Raw genomic sequence first — 26,120 nt, 5'->3', positions numbered from 1 at the left:
ATTCTTTCCTTTTTCTTTTCAACAAAGTTGAGATCCAGCTCTATTGTATCTTGTTCTTTTGACTTAATGAACAATAAGCACCTCCCCTTGGTAATAGACACCATAGTTGCTTTAACACTACTTCAAAGGGCTGAGTAGGCGCACCACATTTTATATAATACATTATCTACTGTCAGGAAATAAGAGTTGTTTCCAATTTTTCAGTATTATAAACAGTTCAGCCATGACCAATCTTGGGGCTAAATCTTTGAACACATCCTTCTTCCCTAAAGATAAATTCGCAGGAATGGAACTCCGGGGTGCAAGGCTTTTTGAAAGGAACGGCCACACAGCCTTCCAGAAAGCTTATTTGTCCCTTCAGTAGGGTATAAGAGGTTCTTTTTTCTCTCAATCTTGCTAACACTGTGTCAAAGGCAAACACATGGTATTTTAGTGTTGTTTTAATATATATTTCTTAATTAGAGAAATTACACATTTTTTCATATTGACCATTATTTAATTTTTCTTCTATGAGATGCCTTCACCTATTTTCAGCACTAGTGGAGTTTCTTTTTTCCTCTTAATTTGGAAGTGCTTTCGCTATGTTAAAATACAGCATTCACACTCCCATATTTTGCCTTATTTGCTGTTCAATCGGGATTCGCATTGCAGATGGGGTTTGCTGTGCCGAAGTCTGTCACTGTTGCTTTAACCAAGTCAAATCTATTCTGTCTTTTCGCTTCATAGTTTCTGCCTTTGACCACAAATTCCTCAGGGCACTGTAATGAACACTCACCACTATGGTTACCATGATGCAGATGTTTTTCGTATCCTTCCAGAAAACCATTTGAGGAGTGACTTTCGCAAAATGTACAAGTCTCCCAAAGAATGCAGTCAGACAGAGTACTTCTGCTATCGAGGTAGCCTGCACGCAGAAAACAAAGACTCAACACAGCCCCCTGGCCATTTGGAGACTCAGCTTTAGCCCTCTTGTAACCGCCACAGCCCCCAAGCTCCCTTGATGCCAGCCTCTGAGAATTAGCGATGTCCCTTCATTTCACTGCCAGTTGCAGCCAAATTCTTTGCTGGTGGGGATGGTTTCTTCCTCTTAAAAGGAAACCTGTCCTCGAGCCATGAATCCCGTGACCTAACAGGCAGGGCTTCCTGGGAGGGGCTGAATCAGCAGGCAGGGGACCCAGAAGCATTTCCCCAGAAAAGGGGAGGGCAAGGACGATAGACATGGGCGTCTTCTATGCTCTCCAATTCTCACGTTCATATTTAGAATAGGCATCTAGACGTTCAGTTTCCCTGACAGTAGGGTAACTCCCCAGAGATCTGTTTTGAATGCGGGTCATTCCTTAGCCATCCCTGCCACTGCTGCCCTCTGCCTGTTGTGCCTGGTCGGAGGAAAGAATGGAGGCCACTGAGCCCCAGTGCCACGTCCTGACCGTGTCCTCCATAGGTGACAGGACTCCAGTTCCGAACTCCCTACAGGCAGCTAGCTCAGTAGCCTGTGACGCAGCCCAAGCTTTCCTGTGACTGCCCTGAGGCAGTAAGTCCTCCCTAACAAGGGCACTTATCTCCATCACGGGGAGAGGAGGATGGCAGAGCAGGAGGAGTTGGGGACAGGGCAACCTGGTGTAGGCTAGGAAGACAGAAAGGTCTGGGGTGAGGGCTGGAGGAATGGATTCCCTAAGGGACGGGAAGGAAGGGGCTGGCTCTGGGCCCTGAAAGCAGCAGGTGATACAGTCTTCCTTCCCCCATCCCAGCCTTCATGGGTCCTGGGCACCGGCACGGGCTGCAGCCCCTTGCAAACCTTCTAGCCCTCAGCCTGCTCACCCTTGAAGGGTTCTAGAGACTCACTGTCAAGACCAGGCATACCAAAGGGCCTGGGGTGATTCCAGGACAGCCCTGCTCAAGATAAGATGTGCTCGGTAACGCTGCCTCTGGGCCAAAGCCCCAGCATGACACGTTGGATTCTAGAGACTGGAGGTACAGATGCTGGCTGAAGGAGCACTCTGAACCGAGGCAGCCAACCCGAAGCTGTACGGGACCACCAACACCCGGAAGGGGGAGGACTTGGGAAGAGAGGAAAGGGGCTGAGGAGACAACCCCAGGGAAGGCTCATGGCGTCCAGAGCAGGCCTTGCTAGGGAGGGACTGACTGTCTGGGTCTGTGAATGCACAGCTCTGCTTAGTCCAACTTTGTGTTTGTTTTGATAGTCCCTGGGCTACAAGTTTTCTATCCAGAGACTCCATTAATTGTGGCATCTACATCATATGTTATACCATCACTTTGATGGCCCCCGATGAACCATGATTCCAATTTTTAGCCCTGTGCGATGTCCTCCCCTGTTGACTCAGGGCTCCAACACCTGATGGGCTTTGGCCAACAGGACATCAGCAAGTGTCATCAAACGGAAGCTTGATGGTGCCCGTACACGAGGATGCTCCTTCCTGGATCTCCCCCTCTCCCACTGGGAGGAGCCTAAGCCCCATGCAGCAGCCGTGTAAAAGAGAGCAGGGCCCTCTGGTCCACAGCTCCAGCCGGGCAAGCTCCCAGCTGATGGCCAGCAGCACCTGCCAGCCTCCAGAGATGGACAGAGCTTCTAGATATCTACTATCCCAGCTCATGACACAGGAACAGAAAATCTGCCCAGCTGGACAGATTCTGTTACCCACAGAATCATGGGAGGTAATAAAAGCCTGTTCTTTAAAGCTAGGGATCAACGAATTTTATCTGTTAAAGGACTAGACAGTAAATACTCTGGGCCTTCCAAGTCATCCAGTCTCTGTTATACCTACTTTCAGAGGAGTACTCCTACTCTCTGCAGAAGCAGCATCAAGTTGGGAATTAACATGAATAGATCATCAATTTATTACTTAGACTGATCTGGAATAGCTGGTTAATTTGATATGTTACTCAAAATCATATGTGATCAGCTACTAATCACCAATAAATAGTGACTTAGGAAAGAAAAAAGCTGGAAAAGTGGCAAGTACAAGTTGCATATTCCACCATATTATGACGCTGTCTACTTGCCATTTTATAGATATGCTTTGAAAATATCCTTTGTCTATCCAGTCTGTCCCTGTGTACACAGAAGACAAGAAACCTTCTACTCCATTGAAAATGCTTATGAGTGAAGCATCAGCTCAGGGAATAGTCAGAATTCTTCCAGTCCCTAGCAATAAAAATAAAACCATGTTCATATTTATTGAAATTTGCGGGGGGCGGGGGAAGGAAGAGGAAGGGGGCCCAACTCATCAATGACAAAGTCTAGGTAGCCATTTTGTTTTTAATCCTTACCAAGAAAGGCAGTGGAAACAGCGCAGGTTCTTCAAACAGGGCGAGGGAAAGGTCGACACAAATAAAGAAGTAGATGGCTACTTGCATTGTCCAGTGGTTATAAAAATAGTAAAGTCTGAAGACGAAAAGAATAGAGGTGTTTATAAATAAGGAGCAGGAGTTAAACAGCACTCGAACTTCCCACTAGAAGATATGGTAGATAAAATACAAAGTATGGCTCTGGCCACATTTCCTTTCAATTCTAGGGAGCAAGGGACAGTACTGAATTGAGCACGCATTACAAAACACTAACAGAAAAAAATCAACATATTATCATATCTCAAAGCACAGTCTCTTAACAGTCTCCGGCTATGATTATACCTTCCTCATGGTGATTGTGACAATAAGAGAATCCTTTTAGAGGACTTTAAACAGTGACCAGTACAGAGTAAACCCTCAGTTAAAGTGACCTATTATTATGTGGCAGGGTAGCCTAACCAATTTAAAATGTGCATCGTCCCATCTCGACACAATAGACTCAGAGAGATCTCACAGTCACACAGTTCTCTTCCGATGGGTGGGGGGCAGTCCCCCCAACCTGCTTGAAGCTTCCAGGAATGAGGCGTTCATTGCTTTTGGCGGCACTGGCACTGAGCCCTGATGATAAGAAATGTTTTTTTCCTTATTTTGGGCCAAATTCTTGGTCTTAGTTCAACGTTTACGGGGTGAGAGAGAAAAGGCGGGATTCTTATGAAAAGAACAAATGTACGGACTACATCACAAGGCAACAGAAAGAAAAAGAACAAGACTTTTCACTTAGACTCTAAGAAGACAAATCATGTCTAAGAGGAAAAGATGATATATATTTTACTTTGGATGCCCTCTCTCCTGTTCTGGATGTTCTCATTTACTCATTTACCCGTCCTTAATGTATTTATTGAATGCTTTCCTATGTGTGAGGCACCATGCTCTTATAACTTAAAAAAAAAAAAAAAAAAAAAAGCATTGGATTTTAGGATTTACTCCAAATCTATGTGTATACCCTAGAAACGTCCCAAAAACGTTTGTGGAGATAATGTCTTCGGTTTGGGTTTAACTTCAAGACTATTAAGTACTAGGGGACAGTTTGCTTTATGTGACAGTTTAACCCTTTCATTACCTGATGGCCTGAGGAGATGTTTCAAAGGGAACATTTCTGTTGTACTGGGCATCAGAAACATAGGCACCTGCCAGGAGGAGGTCCTGGTCCTCCTTGGGAGAAAGTAAGGAGAGAACATCATTCAGAAGAGGAAAGGACATTTCTCTTTTTCATATGTAAGTACAAAAAGGAACCCACCCCCATCCCGCTCTTGACAGAGGTAATTAACATTATAGTACTGTATGTACATCTCCAGATCCATTGCTGGGCACTGGGAATCCTGCAGTGGGGCTGAGACATAGGCATGCTGGACTTCCTTGATTTCAAATATAGGCTCTCAGAGGAGGAAATGAAAACCAGAAAGCACTGACTAGTATATATATATATATATAGACATGTCCTTAAACGGCATATTTATACTAACATATATAGGCTATATACACACAAATATATAAACACAAAATTATATTTAGGGTACTTGACGGGTGGTTAGAGTGTTTTTCAAGGGTAATTTTGACACATAAATTACTGCCTTTCTGGATGACTTTTGAAGCTAACTCCTTCTTAAGGTATGACCCCCACTCTATACATACACAGAATTTTAAAATAATAAAATTGTTTTCATATGATACAAAGCTTACTTTTCTCACTCAGTATATTCTGGACATTTTTTTCGTGACTATATATACACCTACCCCATTCTTTTTAATAAATGCCTTTTCCTTTAGGTAGTGTCTCCCTTTTTTTTTTTCTATTTTGAACACAATTACATTGAATTTTTAAAAATATGTATTACACACAGACACACATGCATAGCTTTGTGTCATATGAATGTTTTTGTAGGATAGAGTTGAACTTGTGAATGAAAGGTATTTGTGTTTTTTATTTTGATAGATACTACCAAATTGTTTCCCCCAAAGTTACGCCTTTGATATGCCTCTAAATAGTACATGAGCATCATGTTTTCCTGCTTCTCATCAACACTCATATAACTTAAAATGATTAACAATATCCAATCAGCCAAAGGGGCATCTTGAGATTTGACTTTACATCTCCTCATGACCAGTACGGCTGAGCCCCACTGGTGATGACTCACACTTCTGATTCTGTATAAATGAGATAAGCACACATACAAACAGACTAGCTATTTAGACCTTCCTATGTACTTGAGGAGGAAAACAACATGATTATCCATTCAATTACCAGAGTTACCTCCTCAAAACATAGGACATCTTCCTGTTGGAATTGGGATGGAAATTTATCATTGGTAAAGCAAGTCAATTTTGCAAACGCATCTAGTATTCAGAGAGGTCAAAAGATTCCAAACTTTAGAGAAATATACAAAAGTATGTATCTGGAGACACAGCAGAACTGTGTTTCCTCAATTTATTTCATATTGCAACACTTTTAAAAAAGTAAGTTCTATTCCATTAAAAAACACAAACATTAGTTACTAAGATAAGTCTTTTAACAGACATTTCACTAAAGAAGATATACGTATGCATGGCAAAGAAGCACATAAGAAGATGCTCAACATCATTAGTCATTAGGGAAATACATATTTAAACCACAGTGAGATACCACTTCATATCGACTATAATGGCTAAAACTAAAGACTGACCACACCAAGTGTTGACAAGGATGTAAAGCAACTGGAACTCTCACACATTGTTGGTAGGAATGGAAAAAGGTGCGTTTACTTCAGAAAACAGTTTGGTAGTTTCTTGGCAATTCTGTTCCTAAGTTCCTAAAGAGAAAGAAAACACATGTCTACACAGACTTTACATCCAACCCAAGAACGCGGCTTACGTTAGAACACCATTCCAAAGTGGTACTTGTATGCAAATATTCATAGCAGCTCAACAGTTGAAAACCAGAAAGAACCCAAATGTCCACAAATAGGTGTACGGATAAACAAAAGGTGATATATCTATACCATGAAAGACTATCCCGCAATAGAAAGGAATGAATTACTGATAAACACAACAAAATGGATGAATCTCAAAGTAACTCTGCCTAGTGAAAGAAGCTAACTCCTATCCCCCCAAGAGAGTACCTACTACATGAGTATATAGGATATGCAAGCTAATCTATAGTGGCACAAATGAGACCAGCTGCCTGGGCCTGGGGAGGAAGGGATGGAGAGAGGGGTGGATGGCAAGCAGGCATGAGGAAACTTGTAGGGGTGACAGATATGTTCATTACCTTGACTGTGGTATTAATATCACGAGTGTATTCATGTACCAAGACTCACCAAACTGCACTCTTTAAATAAGTATAGTTTAGTTCATATCAATTATAGTTCAATAAAGCTGTTAAAAATTGCCCAAAAAGAAAGATAAATGTTTTGATTAAAAATAGATATGGAACAACAATCTCAAAGATGAATAAACTGCTCTAAGAACCCAACCCCTCTTGAGTCACGTGCCTTCTCAGGGCTGGTACAGCAATTCTTAAAGGCAGGTTATTAAAAACTAAGAAGCACCAGGAGCGCCTAGGTGGCTCAGTCGGTTCAGCATCTGACTCTTGATTTCGGCTCAGGTCATAATATCAGGGTCATGGGATGGAGCCCCACGTTGGGCTCCACGCTCAGTGCAGAGTCTGCCTAACGTTCTCTCTCTCTCCCTCTGCACTTCCCCCTGCTCGTGCTCTAAATAATAAATAAATAAATAAATAAATAAATAAATAAATAAATAAATAAATAAGATCTTTTAAAAACTGGGCGCCTGGGTGGCTCAGTCGTTAAGCGTCTGCCTTTGGTTCAGGTCATGATCCCAGGGTCCTGGGATCGAGCCCCGCATCGGGCTCCCTGCTCAGCGGGAAGCCTGCTCCTCCCTCTCCCACTCCCCCTGCTTGTGTTCCCTCTCTCGCTGTGTCTCCCTCTGTCAAATAAATAAATAAAATCTTTAAAAAAAAATCTTTTAAAAACTAAGCAGCACCATATAAATGTGTTAAACACTTATCACAGATTTTTCTTTGACATATTTAAAAATATTTTAGTAGGTAATCTATTAATACCAATGATTTTTCCATTGAACATCTCCAACACTGAGGAACACTAGAGTTCTCCAGGATATGCTTAGAAATCTGTTTTAGGTAGAAAATGGCTAGCATAGGGGCGCCTGGGTGGCTCAGTCGTTAAGCGTCTGCCTTCGGCTCAGGTCATGGTCCCGGGGTCCTGGGATCGAGCCCCGCATCGGGTCCCTGCTCTGCGGGAAGCCTGCTTCTCCCTCTCCCACTCCCCCCTGCTTGTGTTCCCTCTCTCGCTGTGTCTCTCTCTGTCAAATAAATAAATAAAATCTTTAAAAAAAAAAAAAAGAAATCTGTTTTAGGTAGAAAATGGCTAGCATAGGGGTGCCTGGGTGGCTCAGTCGTTAAGCGTCTGCCTTCGGCTCAGGTCATGGTCCCAGGGTCCTGGGATCGAGCCCCACATCGGGCTCCCTGCTCCGCGGGAAGCCTGCTCCTCCCTCTCCCACTCCCCCTGCTTGTGTTCCCTCTCTCGCTGTCTCTCTCTCTGTCAAATAAATAAATAAATCAAATCTTAAAAAAAAAAGAAAAGCAAATGGCTAGGATCAACAGGAGGTTTTGTTTTTTTTAAGTGAATGCACACTAATCTTAAGAAAGTTCCATTAAGCCCCATAAAGATTATACTGGAACAGCAACGAATTATCATATGAAGACCTTTAAAAAATATATTTAAGGCAAAATCTCTTAAAGCCACTAACATTCCCAATTTAAAAAGATGATGCTACTAACATTCTTCCAGTCCCAGTGAAATGGTTTGTCCACAAACAAGCAGTTTGACACCCACACGCCCTCCAGGTAGAGAAGAGGAAAAAAATGCTCAGCAGAAATTCCTCAGCCAGCCAGGCCCTGGGGGGTTACCTCCATCGGACATTACGCAGGCTCCCCACACTGAATGATATAAGCACCAGGGCACCTCTTCCAATCCCCCCACCAGCCTGGCCACCTGAATTCGTCTGTTACGTTTAAATACGCTGACACTTTCACAACAGCAAATTTACCTTTATGTTGTTTCCAAGCCTTCCCATTCTTACCTAGTCCATTTCTGACATCTGCGTCTTTTTAAAATCTCACCCGCTCTGTCTTCTGCTCCTACTTGTCTTCCTTCTCTCCGACCTGTTTGTGAGCAACTTCTAAGGCTCCTGTCCGTCTTTGCTTGGGAAGAAGTACTCTCCACAGGCAAACTTAGTGTAATGACCATTCTCACTAGTACTAAGGCCATCTGGATCTTTCCATAAAACAAATCATTTTCATCCAACCCAAGAATGTGGCTTGTGTTAGACATGCTGTTTCAAAACTGCATACTTTCAAGTTTACATGCGATCCACTGCCCATATCTACCATGAAAACAAGCAAAGACCAAATAGCAATGTTCCCCCCAGACGCAGCTTATAGATGGCTTTGCACCTCACAACAGCAGACCCGGCCTCGAGGAGGCACTGGAGCCTGCCAGGACAGCAGTTCTGAACTCCCACAGCACCTACCACCACCTTCCGAGCTTTGCTTGTAAAGATCCCGTTGCCCAGACCAAGTGCATCAAGAGTCTCAAGGAGGTGAGACCCAGGACGAATCTGTAAAGTTCCCAGGGGATTCCAACATGCAGGCAAGATGGAAAATCACTGGTCTAAATATGGCCATTTTGCTCCTGCTTCTTGTATGCTTTGTATTCTCATGGCACTAGGGCAATAACTGACTTCTCTGGATTTTCTTTTTGTCCTTTTCTTCTGGCTGGGACATTTTCTCCCTCTCCCCAAGATTTGAAAATGTATTTAAGATTTTTGTGTTTTCTCCTCCAGCCCTCTCAACACTGTAAGCCTTCATTCTGAGAAAAGGTGGATAACTTAGAATCCCTTAGGGAGAGAGGGCAGAGAAAGTGCAGGGGGGTAGGGAATGATCATTTCCAGAAGCTCCCACGAGAAAGCAAGGAAGTTCTTTCCCTATGTCCCCAGTGTAGGAATAAACAACTGGAAGCTCCAGATACCTTTAAGTCAGACAAGAACCTTGACGAAGTTGTTGATAGAAGTGCTTTAAAAAAAGCTCGTAAGTCTCGTTTAGATACATAAGAAAATTAACCTAACTAACCACAACCTAAGGTAAAAAGAAGTTACTGTAAATCTTAAGGACAATTTTCTCCCATCTGTTTTTCCCTCTGTCACTACAAGCACTGTACTTCCTGTCTCTGCTCCCTTCCTTGCCCCCATCGGTTATGGGCACACTGACACCCAGAATAGAGGTGATCACTGCTTTCCCCATGCAACCCCTATTCAAAAGGTTCTAGTGACTTCTCTTTGCCTAGAGTGCCCACAGAATCAAATGTCAAACTTGGCATTTAGGGGCTCCACAATCTCCTGTCTCTCCAATTTCGTCTCCCTCATTTCCCTACGGTGGTAGCCCTCTTCTCTGGCTGAAACTAGTGTCCACTGTGCCATCATCAGCCCCACTTCCACACCTAAAACCAGGAGTACCCTTTCTAGAACTTTCCTTCATGGGGGGCCCATCTCAAATCTCACTTCCTCCATGAAGACTGGCAATATCAGCAGCTTCCGTTTCCAAATGGAAAGACTGCCAAGAGAAGCTGGGGTTATAAAGTGTAGTGTGGGCATTTCACATAAAGAAAGAGCTAGCTGCTAAGGGTAAGCCGGGGCATGGCAGCCATGGCAAGACCATGAGAGAAGGGGTAGCAGTTAGCTGTTAGTCCCTCTGTGCAGAAAGACCAACAACCTGCAGGCCAAGGGCAGCCTAAAGATGTGTTTTGTTTGGCCCAGAGAGTGCTTCATGGATGCTGGTTACTAATTCAAATTTTTTTAAAAACTGGAGCTTACATAAAAATTTGAACTTCTGGTTTCTCTTTGAAAGGTCATAACATCTGGCAACGCTGGGCTCTATTTCAATATGCTTTTGCTACCCACCCTGATACTCAGGTCACCTGAATAAACACTCACTATTTTTTCAAATTCTGTGGGTCGGCCAGGCAAGTCCTTCTGGTCTAGGCCAATTTAGGGGATCTGTATGGTCATCTGGAGGAGATGGCCCAGGACAGCCTCACTCACATGTCTTGGCCATGTGCATCATGCAGCAGGCTAGCCAGGGCTCTTCCACATGCCAGTGGTCAAAGGGTTCCCAGGAGCATCAGAAGAGCAAGCACCAATGCTCGAGTATTTTTCATATGTCTGCTTGTGTCGCATCTGCTGCTGTCCCATTGGCTAAAGCAAGTCTCATGGTCAATGGTCTCAAGGGCTGGGGAAATTGACTCCATCTCCTGATGTAAGGAGTTGCAAAGGCTCATTGCAAATGGGGTTGTATCCAGGATGGGAAGAATCTATGGCCATTTTTGCAATCTATGATAGCCCCTGGAGCCACAACCAACTCGAAGTGGATAACCATGATCTTCTTTGGGCAAAAGACATACCCTCCATGTCACCACAAGCCCCACTCTCCAGCTGAGTCATTCCCACCTAGGCCACTGGCTTTATGTTCTTCCCTGGCCCCTGTGGGCATTTCAGCTTGTGACCACCTGATGTAACTCATCCTCTCCCAGGCCCTCCTGGTTCCTCCCATTTTCCTCCTGCAAAAAATTTCTCTGCAAATCACTATAAGGGAACACCAGGAGACCCAAAGAGCCTGAAGCCAGGCTAATCTAAGACTTGAATGAAAAGTTTTAAGAATAAGAACATTCAAAGAGAAGCACATAAAATATCAAGAGGTGATCACACAGATCACAAACTAACAGCATACAGGACATGGGCTCTCAGCCTTGGCTGTGCTTTCAATACTTGGTAGCTTTAAAGTGACTGTTACCCAGGCCCCACTCAGACCAATTAAATCAGAATTTCTGCAGTAGGGCTTGAACCCAGATACATTTCTAAAAAACTCCCCAGGTAATTCTAACCAACAGTAAGGCAGAGGGTCACTAGCATTGGATTATTTCAATTTCAAAGCTGAAAGTGTTGGTAAAAGTACCAAAGGAGTGGATTGCCACCTCAGCATCTGCCAAAAGAAACACCCGGCAGAAAAAGGATCTAAAAAACGACTTGAAAGGAGAGGGCAGAAATACATTTCCGATGACTAGGCAGTTTTTTATTAAGTGACCCCAAACTAACCACGTCATCGTGGCCACCAAGCATCTTAGGTCAGAGCCTTGCTTGGCTTAATGACTCAATCATCGCTGTTATCTCAGAAAACGAGGGGTTCTGCTAGAATTACCAGTTGGTACCAGGCTCCCCACCTTTTATGCCTGCTCCCCTGGGAGAGGTCTTTGAAAGCTACTGAGACATAAGTATGTGATTCCTGCAGGCGTGCATTAAGCCAAAAGCCTCACCCGGGACTCAACCAGGACTCTGGGCTGTTTTCAGCCCTCCCTGCATTTCTTGAGGTCTCAAATGATTAGTTTTTTTCTACATTCTTCTCTTATTTAGACAAAGAAATATTAAGTACACAGAGGAAGGACATGGACAATCTCAGTCTGAAAAGATGCTCTTGCCATAGAAAACTCTGGTGATCACAAGTCCATCATTGTGCAGAATGAGGGGAGCAGCACCTGGGTTGGGTCAGAGCTAGGGACCAAGAGTCCTTCCCCTCCTCCTTCTCCTTGACCTGCTTTCCTCTACCTTAAGGAGACATGGTAGAATTCACCTGTTGGAAGTGGCCAGGCCTCTCTGAGAGACCAGCAGGCCAAAGAGGGAGGCCAATGCACCAGGCAGGGATTTTAAACCCTACACAAAAGAGCCTACCTGGTGGACTCCCTTAAGCAGGCCCACGGAGAAGGGACAGGGGCAACAGCAGAACAGTGCAGAGCAGAAGAGGCCAGCTCAACGGGGCGAGGAAGAAGGGACTAAAAGACCCTTCACCTCCCACACACTTGCCCAACCACATGAACGTTCCCACAGACGCCTGAAGCCTGGCTGTCATTACCGCGTGCCAGGCACTGTGCCCTGGGCCTGACTCACAAGGTCTTCACACTCTCTGAGGTGGGCGTGACTTTTCATCCCCACCTTACAGAGGGGGAAACGGGAGGCTCCACCAGGTAAGGGGCCGCCCTCATCTTGTAATTCACAGTTAGGATTTTCTGAGTCAGAGCAGGGGCTCCAACGCCTGGAGTTCTGCTTCCCTCCGCACTCTGAGTTCTTATCCAGAGACAGGAAACAGTCCAGGAATGACTGCTTGGAAGCTCCCCGTCTTCCAAAGAAGTGCAGAGCTGAGCCCATCTGCTTCGTCCCGCGGGGATGAGAAGAGCCCGGGCTGCATCAGCACTCCCAGACCCACATCCTGCAGCCTTCTTCCCGGGCGTTTCCCTGCAGTGGGACCCTCGCATATTTTCCTGCCGCCATGGAGCACAGTGCGGCGAGCACGGGCCACCCTAGACCCCGGGACGCGCAGGGGCGCGCTAAATTGGCACCGGACCCCCAACACGGAGCCCGGGCGCGGCTTCCAGCGCGGCCCCCGCCCGGGGGAGGCGGCTCCGGGTGGGCTCAGGCAGCGCGGGCGCGGACTTGACGGCCCCCCTTCCGACTCCAGCGTGCAGGGCTGCGGCCCGGGGCGCGGATCGCGGGAGCTCCAGCCGCCTGTGCGCTTCCCAGCGGAGCAGCCCCGGCGCCAGGGCTCTCGCGGCCCAAAGGACGGAGTCAGCCCCGGGGCGGAAGAGGGGGCTCCTCGCCCGCCTACCTACACCGGGCCCTTATTCCCAGCAGCCGGCGCTGGCTTTGCGCGGGGTCGGAGCTCCGGGGGTGGCCGCGCCGGGAGGGAAACCTCGGGGCCGGGGCCGGAGACTCTGCCGTCGACGCGCGCCGCCAGCCCTCGGGGCGTCCTTACCTCCTGCGCGGGCGGCTCCTCGGAGGGTTGCGGGCGCAAGCGGCGCACGCCCGCGGCTCGGCCAGCCCCCGGCATCTCGGCGGCGGCTCAGCGGGCCGGGATGCGGGAGCGTCGGAGCCGCCGCGGCGGACTCTGTCCTCGGGCCCCGGGAGGCCCGGGCTGGGCGCGCTCCGCTCGGCCCTTCACGTGACCACGGCGGAGACGGCCCGTGGCGGCCCCGAGGGCGGAGGACCGGCGGCGGCAGGCGCGGCGGGCTTCCAGCCTCTGGCCCCTTCCCCGCCCGGCCTCCCGGCCGCACTCTGGAGCCAGGGGCGGGGACGCGGAGCCGGTGGGGGCGGGGGCAGGCCGCCGAGGGGCCGCGGGGGACGAGCTCCGGCTGGTGGCGGCGTGGGTTAGAGGCCACCCTGGCATAAGGCCCGCACCGTGTGCCGTGGAAGCACCAATAAAATAGTTGTTTTGAGAATTAAATGAGTTAATACATATTCAGTGGCTGCCACTGGCGAGGGCACAGTAAATGTTGATTCTCTCCTCGTCCTAGTGGAGACCCTGGGGGAAAACTGGGTATGGACTCAGTGGGGCCTCCTAGGGCAGATACTTTTGGGGAGGGGGCGCAGACCCTCCTCCCTGCCCCCAGGGTGCCACCAGTTCCAGCTTGGCCAGGAACTCAGCATTGCCAGAACTGATGAATTTTCCAGAGAAAGCAAAAATGCAGATTTTCATGCGACTGTTCCTGATTTTTAAAAATGTTGGTCATGAATTTATTATAACAATACATCTAAAATACCTGAGGCCAATTCTTAGATGAGCCTTGGCCAGCAGGGCAGGTGGCCCTGGGCCCAGTACCAACCAACTTCACTGACCCTTCGCAGAGAAGGAGGAGGGCTGGCCGGGCTGGGACTGGCCCTGGTCACCCAGCAGGAAGCATGGTATCCTCTTAGGTGGTTCATCAGGACTCTGTATTAGGTATTGATGGCTACCAAGGTCCAACTCAAACTGTAGCAAGCAGAATCCCACCCCACTCCTACTCACCGCCCAACACCCCACCCCACCAAAAGATTGCAGGTCCTACTCCCTGGGGCTATAATGTTACTTGACCCATTCAAAAGAGATTTTGAACATGTAATTCAGGTCACTCATCAGTTGATCTTAAAATACAGAGATTATCCTGGATTATCTAGGTTGGCCCAGTGGAATCACATGAGCCCTTAAAAGCATTAGAGAAAAGCAGAAGGGGAGGTGAAAGATTGGAAGCCCAGGAAGGGCTCCATGTGCCTGGCCAGAATGTTGCTGCCTTGAAGACAGAGGGGAACTGCAAGGAACTGAATTTGGCCAACAATCTGAATGAACCTAGCAACAAATTCCGCCCCCCACCCCCACCCCCAGCCTCCAGAAAGGAACATAGCCCTGCCCATGCCTTTACTTCAGCCACGTGAGACTCAGGGCATAGAGTCCAGCCATGCGTTGCTGGACTTCAGCCTATAGACTATGAGATAATAAAAGGATGTTGCTTTAAACTCCTAAATTTGTGGCAATTTGTTACACAGCAATAGAAAATGAATATAGGACACCGGCCTGCCTTTCAATGCCAGAGTTGAGGTCTAGCCACGAGGCTGGCCTGCTGTGAGAGCACCATGTGGCCCCAGTCCCTTCATGGGCAAGCCAGGCACTGCGTTTGCCACCGCCCACCTCCTCTGATTATTCCCACACAATTCTAATAGCACATCCCCTGCAAGCTTTTCCTCCACTTCTCCCGGCCAATGGATGGCTTCCTCTCTGTGGTCCCATGCTCTTCATGAAAACAACCACATGGTGCCTCTGTTTTTCTATTTGTACATGCTGTCCCACCCCATGAGGACAAGCACCTAGCGGAGGAGAGCGCAGGAAACTTTCCTCTTTGAATACCCACTTCCTGAACAGGCAGCCATATGGGAAGCAGGTGAAATGGCAGAGCAGAATTCATACCAGCTTGTACCCAATGACCCATGTCTACAGGATGTCTGAAATAATTCTCATAATGTTTATTGTGAGGGACGCCTGGGTGGTTCAGTTGGTGAAGCATCTGCCTTTGGCTCAGGTCATGATCCCAGGGTCCTGGGATCAAGCCCCATGTCAGGCTCCCTCCTCAGCAAGGAGTCTGCTTCTCTCTCTGCCTGCTGCTCCCCCTGCTTGTGCTCTCTCTCTCACACAAATAAATAAAAATCTTTAAAAAAAAATGTTTATTGTGAGGATCGCCATAAAACTCTGCACACCCTTGAGAAAAGACAATTATTCTATTTCTATCCCAAGTGGTGACTTATGGAATGGTTGTTTAATGGAAGGTCTTTTAAAATGGCTTTTTTTTTTTTTGTAAAATATAAATGTAATCATTGTAAAGAGTTGAAACAACTAATCAAAGATAACCACTATTAGCCAGTTTGGGTGAACATCCTTCTCTACCTCTTTCTTTATCTGCACACATGTGAACATGCTTGAATGCAGTTCTTTGCAAATGAGATCACTCCTACCCTGCAGACACTGCTGACCCCCAACCTACTATCCACGCCGGGCCCACCCAGGAACCCAGACTCAGTCAGGCCTCCATCCCATCTCCCGCTAGAGGATGATCTTGCTTGGCTTAGTCCAATCTATACAGGGTGTTTTCCTGGCAACAGTTACCAGTCTCAGTAGGAGCTTGGCCTGCCTAAAAGAAGCTATGGCCCACAAGGAGAGGCTTCTTTCTCTCTCTCCCCTCCCCTTGTCTTATGAATGTAAATATAAAAAACATGTATTTCCAAAAGCCACTGGCAAGCATCTTGCAGCCAGCCTCGGGTGGAGATGATGCTGCAGATGGCACAGCAGAGAGGTGCAAGCAGCCAGGTCTCTGATGGCCTCATGGAAAGACTACTTTTTGGCACCTTCCTCCCCAGAACCATCTGACCTTTGAACTTAGAATTATGTGAGCTATATTATATAGCCCAGGAGACAGGATGAAGTTGATCTGTATGGCTGATAGGAAAAAATCTGTAAGATATTAAACAGGGGAGGATGGTAGTACCCTCCATAGAGTTTGGTATCTTTTGTAGAAATTTTTTAAAGGATGCATTTACCTATACTTTCTGATAAATGAATAAAATATGTTCCTGGAAGGATACACAAGTAAACTGTCATCAGCCCTTACCTTTGAGCACACAGCAGGGAGTAGAAGCTTGAAGGGAGAGAGAGTTTTTCCTTGTATACTTTCCTACAAGGTTACATTTTTAACTATATTTCTATTTTACTTTCATGTGTTTGCATATGGTAAAATCAACAGGGATATAGAGATGGAGTTTAAATAGCAACTTTGCCTATTTAATGAAAAAAATATTTTCTGTAATGGAAAAAAATTAAAACTCTAGTAATTGTTCCTGAGACTGTCTATTCCTGGCAGAATCTCTGCTGGTGGGGAGAATGCACCTCTGCAGGGAAAGAATGAAACAGACTTAGAAAGCACAGCCTTTAGACTCTGGTTACCAAAAAGTACACCCTATAACAGTACCTTTGGAGTACTGTTTAAGTTTGCTGGGGCTGCCATACCAAAATACCACAGACTGGAGGGCTTAAATAGAAATTTGCTTTCTCACAGTTCTGGAGCTAGAAGTCCAAGATCAAGGTGTTGGAGGGTTGGTTTCATCTGAGGTCTCTCTCCTTGGTTTGCAGCCAGCCAATTTCTCCCTGTGTCCCCGCATGGTCTTTCCTCTGTGCATGTCTGCATCCCAATTTCTACTTCATGTAAAGACAGCAGTCTTATTGGATTAGGGCCTACGCTCATGACCTCACCTTAATGTCATTATCTTTGTAAAGACCACATTCTGAGGTACTGGGGGCCAGGACTTCAACAAAAGAATTTGGTTGGGGGACACAATTAAGCCCATGACAGGTACTAATTGCCCCACTTTGGAACCAAGGAAACAGGCTCAGAAAGGAGAATCAACCTGCCCCAGGTCACACAGCTTGAAAGTAGTGGCACTAGGATCACAAACCCAGACCTTCTGGAACAAAGGCTGGGAATTATCACTCCACTCTGCTCTGTATAGAAGTAGCTGTTAGGTAGCTTCAGTTGAGAAAAAGTCAGTCCATATTTAACCCAAAGATTCTCCCTAATTCTATTTGCCAATTATCTCCTAGAATCCCATGAGATTTGGTGCAGTGTTTTAAACCCTGCAAGGCAGGAATCGGGCTATGTGGGTAAAGACAACATCGTTGACAGTAGAGGGCAAATCTTCTCAACTCATCTACAAGACAGTGCACCTGCATGGCCTGCTCAGTGTTTGACCCCATCTCCTTCTCCTTCCTCTTATTCACTCTGCTCCAGCCTCACTGGCCTCCTTTCTGATTCTCAAACATTCTGCAGGACCTTAGCTCCAACCATTCCCTCAGCCTGGGTTACTCATTCCCCGGCACCCACCTGCTCAACTCCCCATCCCTTCTAGGGTTTGTTGCAATCCCACTTTCTCAGGGAGACAGGCCCTGACTGTCTTACTTAACTCTTCAATCCACCCCTGCCCGCCTGCTGCCCTCTTTTCCTGATCTTTTACTTTCCTGCATTGCCCTTATCACCCCTACTGTACCATATAATTTTTAATCTCTTAAGTTTATTGTTTAGTGTTTGTTTATGCCTGACAGAATTTAATGTCCATCAGGGTGGAAATCTTTATTTTGTCCACGAATATTCCCAAACATCTACACCAGTGCCTGAAAAATAGGTTTTCAACAAGTATTTGTTGAGTGAGAATTTTTAGAAGTGGTATGAAATGGTTTCAATCAATACCTTGCAATTAACCACAGAAAAGAGGATGTGGAAGGCTGTTCCCAAAGGACACTATTTTCTCAAGGCTCCCTCCTCCCCTCTCTTAGGGGGACCAGAGCCCCATTTTGCATCTTGCCTGTGCCCTGACGGGGAGATGGTCACTTGTTTACTCTCCCTCAAGCAGAAGGGCTGTTGCCAGAGCTCCAGTTTTACCTAGCTATGTATCCTTTGAAACATGAGAGAGTCCAGAAATAAAGTCTGCTGTCTAAAACACTGGTCTGTTAAAAATCAAGAATTTTATAAACAAAATTGAGGCCCAGTACTAGAAAAGACAAAACTATAGGGACAGAAATTCAATTGGTATTTTCCAGGAGCTGGGATTGGGAGGAAGGAATTTGGCTGTAAATGGGGTCATAAACTCTTTGGGGTGTTTGAAATATTCTATATCTTGGTTATGCTGGTTTACGTGACTGAATACATTGGTCATATCTCATCAAATTATAAAAAGGGTACATTTTACTGCATATCAAGTACACTTCACTAAACTTGTCTTATAAAAATAAGATGGAGGTAGAGAAATGTGTAAGAATAAGATGTAATAAGATTGGCTGTGAGTTGTGGAGGATGAGTGATGAGTACACCTGTTTTTGTATATATTTGAAATTTTCCATATTAAAAATTTTAAAATAAAATACATCTAACAAATATATGTAAGACCCCTTCACAGAAAGCAATAAAACTTTATTGAAAAAGAATTAAAGAAGACTGATTTTTGAGAACAGTATCAAGATCATTAAGTGGGGGAAAGACCATTCACTTTAACAAATGATGCCGGGACACCTGAATATCTATATGTAAAAGAATGAAAGTGGACACTTAACTCACTCCATATACAAACATTAATCAAAATGAATAGAGGACTTATATTTCAAAGCTAAAACTATAAAACTCTTAGAAGAAAAACATAGGGCCAAATCCTCATGACCTTGGATTTGGCAATGGCTTCTCCAATATGACACCAGAAGCACAAACAACCAAAGAAAAAATGGATGAATAAAAAAATAGAGGGGAGGGGGGTGGGGAGATGGGTTAGCCTGGTGATGGGTATTAAAGAGGGCACATTTTGCGTGGAGCACCGGGTGTTATACACAAATAATGAATCATGGAATACTACATCAAAAACTAATGATGTATGGTGATTAACATAACATAATAAAAAATAGATAAATTAGATTTCATCAAAATTAAAAACTTCTGTGCATGAAAGAACATTATTCGGTGGGTGAAATGGCAACCCACAGAATGGAGGAAAATACCATATTTGAAATCATATATAGACGGTATCCTCTGCTTCTCATCAGGCCACTTAGCTTTTTTGAAAGACCTACATTAGTTTTGAAAGACCTACATTAGTACCTGTTTTCGCTAACTGCAAGAAATCTGAAGAGGATTTTCATTTTTATGAAAAAGATGAAAAGCAAAAATAGCATTCAGCATTGGTTTTGCCCTGAGCTGTTGTAGAGGGAGCGTGTACCCTGAGCAGCGAGAGTGGCGCCGCCAAGCGCCTTCCCCAGGAACTACACTCAGCATCTCAGCATCCAGCTGCCGTGCTTAGGAACTATGTCTTTGAGCACATGTGCTTTATCTCAACTTATTTTGTGCATCCACTAGCAAAATGTGTGCCAAGGCATCCAAAAAGCCTAAGAGGTTATTTTTGGGGCCTAGGAACACTCAAAAATGTTTCCATATAGGTTGACCCTTGAAGAACGTGGGTTTGAACTGCGTGGGACCAACTTATATGAAGATTTTTTAAAAAGATTTTATTAATTTATTTGTCAGAAAGAGAGAGCACAAGCAGGGGGAGTGGCAGGCAGAGGGAGAAGCAGGCTCCCCGCTGAGCAACGAGACCGTTGCAGGACTCGATCCCAGGACCCTGGGATCATGACCTGAGCCAAAGGCAGACGCTTAACCGACTGAGCCATCCAGGGATCCCTGTACGCAGATTATTTTTTTGAGACAAATACAGTATAGTACTGGAAATGTATTTTCTCTTATGATCTTCTTAATAATATTTTCTTCTTTCTAGCTCACTTTATTGTAAGAATACAGTATATAATACATATAACATACAAAATATGTGCTAACTGTTTATGTTATTGGTAAGGCTTCAGGTTAACAGCAGTCTATTAGTACTTATCTCTTTAGTAGTCAAAAGTTATATATGATTTTTGACTGCATGGGGGGTTGGCACCCCTCACCCCCATGTTGCTCAAGGGTCAACTGTAAACTAAGAGTAACTGCTTCTTCACTTTACACCATTTCAGATTCCATAGGAACATTCTGCTTTTGGATAGTGGGAAAAACCTGTATCTGATAAGGCTCTAGTATTCAAAATACAGAGAGAACTCTTACAACAACTCTTACAACTTACAGAGTAGCCCATCATCAACAACAACAACAAAAAAACAGGAACCCAAGTTTTTAAAGTGGGGAAAGGACTTTTCTCCAAAGAAGATAAAGAAATGGCTAATAAGCATATGAAAATATTCAACATCATTCATCAATAGGAAAATACAAATCAAAATCACAATGATAAACCGCTTCACATTCAGGAGGATATCCAAACAAAATCAAAAATAGAACAGAGTTGGAGGACTCACATTTCCTGATTCTTTTTTTTAAGTAGGTTTCCTCATTTTTAAACTTACAACAAACCTACAGTGTAGGTACCAGCCTAAGGACAGACAGATAGATCAAAGGAATAGAATACAAAGTCTACAAATAGACTCTCACATATATAATCAATTGATTTTCAGCAAGAACCAAGACCATTCAATGAGAGGACAGTCATTTCAACAAATGATGCTGGGATAAGAGGATATCCATATGCAAAAGAATGAAGTTGGACCCTTACCTCATACCATATATAAAAATTAACTCAAAATAGATCAAAAACATAGGGGAACATCTCTATGACATTGGACTTTCAATGATTTTTTGAATATGACACTAAAAGCACAGGCAACAACAAAATTAGGTAAATTGGACTTGATCAAAATGTAAAACTTTTGTGCATCAAAGGATACTATTAGGATAGCAAAAAGACAACCCACAGAATGGGAGAAGACATTTGCAAAGTGTATATCTGATAAGGGATCAATAGCCAAAATATACAAAGAGCTACTAAATTCAACAACAAAAAAATGCAAACAATGCCATACAAAAATGGGCAAAAAACTTGAATAGACTTTTCTCCAAAGAAGACATACAAATGGCCAATAAGCACATGAAAATATGTTCAACATCATTAATCAGAGAAATGCAAATTAAAACCACAGTGAGATACCACATCATACCCATTAGGACGGCTATTACAAAAAAAAAAAGGAAAACAACAAGTGTTGACAAGGATGGAGAAATTGGAACCTTGGTGCATTGTTAGTGGGAATGTAAAATGGGGCAACCTCTGTGGAAAACACAGTGGGGTTTCCTCAAAAAGCTAAACATAGAATTACCACATGATCCAGCAATTCCACTTGTAGGTATATGCCCAAAATATCTGAAAGCAGAACTCAGACATATACTTGCATACCAATGTTCACAACAGTAGTATTCATAATAGCCAAAAGGTAGAAACAATCCAACCCATCTGTGGGTAAATGAACAAAGAAAATGTGGTATTTACATACACTGTAGAATATTACTTAGTTGTGAAAAGGAATTAAATTCTGACTCATGGTACAATATGGATAAACCTTAAAAACATATAAATGAAATAAGCCAGACACAAAAGGACAGATACTGTATGATTCCACTTATATGAGGTACCTAGAATAGGTAAATTCATAGAGATAAAAACTATAATAGAGTCTACTAGGAGCTGGAAAAAAGGGAGAAGTGAGAGTTATTTAAAGGGGACAGAGTTTCTGTTTGGGATGATGAAAAGGATCTGGAAATGGATATTGGAATGGAGTTGGAATGGCTACACAACATTGTGAATGTAATCACTGCCACTTAAAAATGGTAAAAATGGGGGTGCCTGGGTGGCTCAGTCGTGGCTCAGTTGGTTAAGTATCTGCCTTCAGCTCAGGTCATGATCCCAGGGTCCTGGGATCCAGTCCCGCGTCAGACTCTCTGCTCAGCGGGGAGCCTGCTTCTCCCTCTCCCTGCCCTTCCCCTTGCTTGTACACACTCTCTCTCAAATAAATAAATAAAATCTTTAAAAAAATAAAAGGTAAAAATGACAAATCAAATGTTACATACATTTTACAATTAAAAATTTCAAAAATATTGCATACATTATAATTCAGTCTTTGTGCTGTAAAATTCTATGGGGGTTGGGACAAATGCATAACGTCACATATCCACCATTACCTCATCATACGTAATATTTTATCACCCTAAAAAGTCCACTATGCTTTACCGGCTCGAGGTTTCTCCCTCCCCTCAAACCCATGGTAACCACTGATCTCTTACCATCTCTTTAGTTTTGCCTTTCCCAGAAGCTATGTAACTGGAATCATGCAGTATGCAGCCTTTCAGTGCAGCCTCTCACACTTAGCAATATGCATTTAAAGTTAATCCGTGTCTTCCCATGGCCTGATAGCTTGTTTCTCTTTATTGCTAAATAATATTCCATTGTATGGAAGGAGCACAGCTTGCTTATCCTTTCACTCATTAAAGGACATCTTGGTTGCTTTCAAGTTTGGGCAGTAATGAATAAAACTGCTATAAACATTCGTGTGCAGGTTTCATGAGGACATGGTTTCAAATTAGTGGGTTTGCCTTTTATTTTTTATTTTTAAGTTAACATATAAAATTAACTTTAAAAAGTTGGTAATTGTTTAACATTTAACACACATATAGATTTGAGTACCCAACACCACAGCTGGAATACAGAAAGTTCCATGACCCTAAAAAAATTCCTTTGTGCTACCCCCTTGTGGTCAAGTCCTTCTCCTTCCAGAACCCTCAGCAGCCACTGATTTGTTCTCCAGTCTATAGTTTTGCCTTTTCCAGAGGGTCATAGACACAGAATCATACAGCTTTGAATCTGGTTTCTTTCACATAGCAAAATGCTTTAGAGGCTCCTCCCTGTTGCTGTGTGCACCGAGAGTAATTCCTTTTTACTGCTGGGTGTTGTTGCATCGTATGGACGTTTCTTCATCCATCCATCTATGACAGGACATGAGGGTCTTTCCAATTTTTAGCTACTAGGAATAAAGGTACTAAAAACATTAATGAACAGATTTGGGGTAAATATAAGTTTTCATTTCTCTAGGGCAAATTCCTAAGAATGGAATTACTGGTCAACAGGTCAGTGCATGTTTAACGTACAAAAGATCAAAAACTATTCTCGGAGTCACTATACCATCTTGCATTCCCACTGGCAATGTATAAGAGTCTCAGTTTCTCAGAACCCCTGCCAACATGCTTGGTATTTTCATCCGAAAGATGTTTCAGCTGTTCTAATAGCTGTGTAGTGTTATGTCATCATGGTTTTAATTTGCATGTCCCTAATGACTAATGACATTGTACATTATTCCATGTGCCTATCTTCTGTCTTCTCTAGCAAAATGTCTGTTAAAAGCTTTATCAATTTTATATGACTGTTTTTTTTTTGTACTGAGTTTTGAGAGTTCTTTATGCATTCTGCATATAGTTTTTGTTGGATATGTAATTTTTAAATATTTTCCCCAGTCTTTGGCTTGTTCCCCTGATGTGGGTGATTCTAAGACTCCCTGTAAGTATCTGCTCACTGACCTGGCCAAGACATGTCAGCTGAAGGAGAGACAGTATCTAAGGAGAGATTACAAATTAATCAAAATTACCCAAAACCAACCATTAGAAAACAGTAAGAAGTACTTCTGAGATTAACTGGGTATTTTGCACAATGGGTACCAAACTTCTCTTTTTTTTTATTTTAAAAGATTTTATTTATTTATTTGAGAGGGAGAGAATGAGAGATAGAGAGCACGAGAGGGAAGAGGGTCAGAGGGAGAAGCAGACTCCCTGCTGAGCGGGGAGCCCGATGTGGGACTCGATCCCGGGACTCCAGGATCATGACCTGAGCTGAAGGCAGTCGCTTAACCAACTGAGCCACCCAGGCACCCCCAAACTTTTCTGAAATAGCAAAAACTTGATACCATTTGACTAAGTCACACTTTTTAGAACCTCTTTCCTGGAATGGAAAAAGCAGCAATGGAAAAGGCTTTCTATGGTCTCACAACATCCGTCTATAATCACCTAAACAGCATCTCCCAGATTATCATAAAACTTCCTTTTTGTATGTACACAAAAGGAAAGGTTAGGTCATGATCTAAAGCTATTAGGACATGGCACATATCAAAGATCCATGGCCTATGAATAACCTGTCTTTTGATCCAGTACTTAAGGCATATCCTATTTGTCTTAGAGCAAATGAAGCCTTAGCTAAATTAGTAGACACATCTTCAGATCTTATGCTGGAACTTTTAAATCTGATGGTACCACACACAGAACAGTTTTTACTTCTGAGATCATCTAGCATTTTTCTGCTACTTAACTAATTATGAAATACTGTTACTTTTGCCTTCTCATATACTATTATTTGTTGTAACACTCTGAAAGTAGCAATTTATTATTTTTTGGAGATATAAATAATAATTTGTAAATAGCCTCCTAAGGATTATGATCCTGCCTATAAAATTTGCCCAACTTGAGGTGATAGTCAACAACTGGAACTTCACTTTGGCTGACATAATAAATGAGTCCAGCCCTTAGAGCTCAACAGTAGTTGAGTTAAGGATAGTAGCATAACCTTGGAGTTTGCACTATTGCTCATACTCCATATTTACCTACATTTTGTTCCACAGGTGGGATGGAACAATCCATAACCAAACTTAAGGGAAAAGGGAAAACTTAAGGGAAAAACTTGGCTACTCAAGGTAGACTCAGGAAGTTGGTGGGATTTGTCTTCAAGCCTAGGAAATACTGGGTCATGATTTCTATGTGCCTTCTAGTCCCATCTTATAATATTCTTAATTATTCCTGTTTGTCTTACATTTGTTTAACATCTGTTGCCCAGAGTCACAAATGCACATCAATCAAAGACAAAACAAGATGAAAACATGTTGATTGATACTCAGTTGATAACCAGACTTCTGGAAATGAAACCTCATCTTCAAGGCTCAATAACAGTGGTAGAACTCTGCCTAATTCCTAGAGTATTTCCTGCAATTCTAATGGATGGAAGATTAAAAAGAGGGACTGAGGAAAACAATTCTCTATCCCCCTACAAAAAATTATTATATGACCAAAACAATGAATAACTACTATAACCAGTTTTAAATGCATCTTGATCAATCCATAACAACATCATATCAGTAATTACACTTCTGAAAAGCAACCAATTAGCAAAAGATGGGCAAACTTCTGCAAGTTAGCCAGTCATCAATGAATCACTTGTTTTCACATTTAAGAGTTTTTTTAAAAAAGATTCTTAAATATTATCACTTTTGAAAATCCACCAATCCCTGAACTGTGTGTCCCAAGACCCTGTAAAAGGCCAACACTGCACTGCTGATAGAAACTGTACTTTACAAGTATAGTTCTGACTTGCTTACAAAGCAACAAATCCAAAATATCTTTGTTTTAGATAGTAATGAGTGCCCTCTTTCTTAATTATAATTGTAATATTTCATTATTTGCCTGGATTTTGTGTTGTTGATGGTATTTGTCAATTTTTTAAAGTTATGACTTGCAATTTTTAATTACAAATAAATGTTTATCTTTTATCTAAATTATTTCATTCAACAAGTATTGACTGAGCACACATTATGAAGAAACAATGATAAACAGAAACAAAAATGGTCTCCACCAACAGTCCACTGCGGAAAGCCAGACGTTAACCAAATAAACATACGAAAATACACGAAACATATAACTGTGTCCACTCCACCCATGAAAGATTAACAGCTATAGGAACTGCCCTCCCCCTGTAAACAATTATTCAAAAGTGGATAAAAGACATCAATCAATTTCAGATGTGGTACAACAGAGAGAACAGGACTGAGACTCCCCAAAGAAAGGAAACACATGAGATCAGCCCTATTCTTGCCCTATTCCCCCCTGGAGAGA

General features: G+C 43.6%; 1 protein-coding gene across 3 annotated transcripts in view; it reads right to left on the bottom strand.

The window, feature by feature from the left end:
• LOC114219690 (two pore channel protein 2-like) overlaps nucleotides 1–13,312 on the bottom strand; it is a 36,509-nt gene extending 23,197 nt beyond the window's left edge. For 2 of the 3 annotated variants that reach the window (XM_088026184.1, XM_088026183.1), the window contains exons 1-4: nucleotides 13,238–13,312; nucleotides 4,427–4,515; nucleotides 3,289–3,403; nucleotides 776–904 (exon numbers count right to left, since the gene is read on the bottom strand). In XM_088026184.1, coding sequence (XP_087882310.1) covers nucleotides 776–904; nucleotides 3,289–3,403; nucleotides 4,427–4,515; nucleotides 13,238–13,312 — 408 coding nt within the window. The remainder of the gene's footprint in view (nucleotides 1–775; nucleotides 905–3,288; nucleotides 3,404–4,426; nucleotides 4,516–13,237) is intronic. The other variant, XM_088026185.1, reaches the window with a different exon arrangement.
• Between the last annotated feature and the right edge of the window lie 12,808 nt (nucleotides 13,313–26,120).

Source organism: Eumetopias jubatus, unplaced genomic scaffold (assembly GCF_037043125.1).
Source record: "Eumetopias jubatus isolate StellerSeaLion01/CBP00866 unplaced genomic scaffold, mEumJub1_p1.0 scaffold_9, whole genome shotgun sequence".
In the NCBI taxonomy this organism is placed as follows: domain Eukaryota; kingdom Metazoa; phylum Chordata; class Mammalia; order Carnivora; family Otariidae; genus Eumetopias; species Eumetopias jubatus.
Note: the sequence above shows the minus strand (reverse complement) of the source record. Positions and strands in the feature narration are given on the sequence as shown.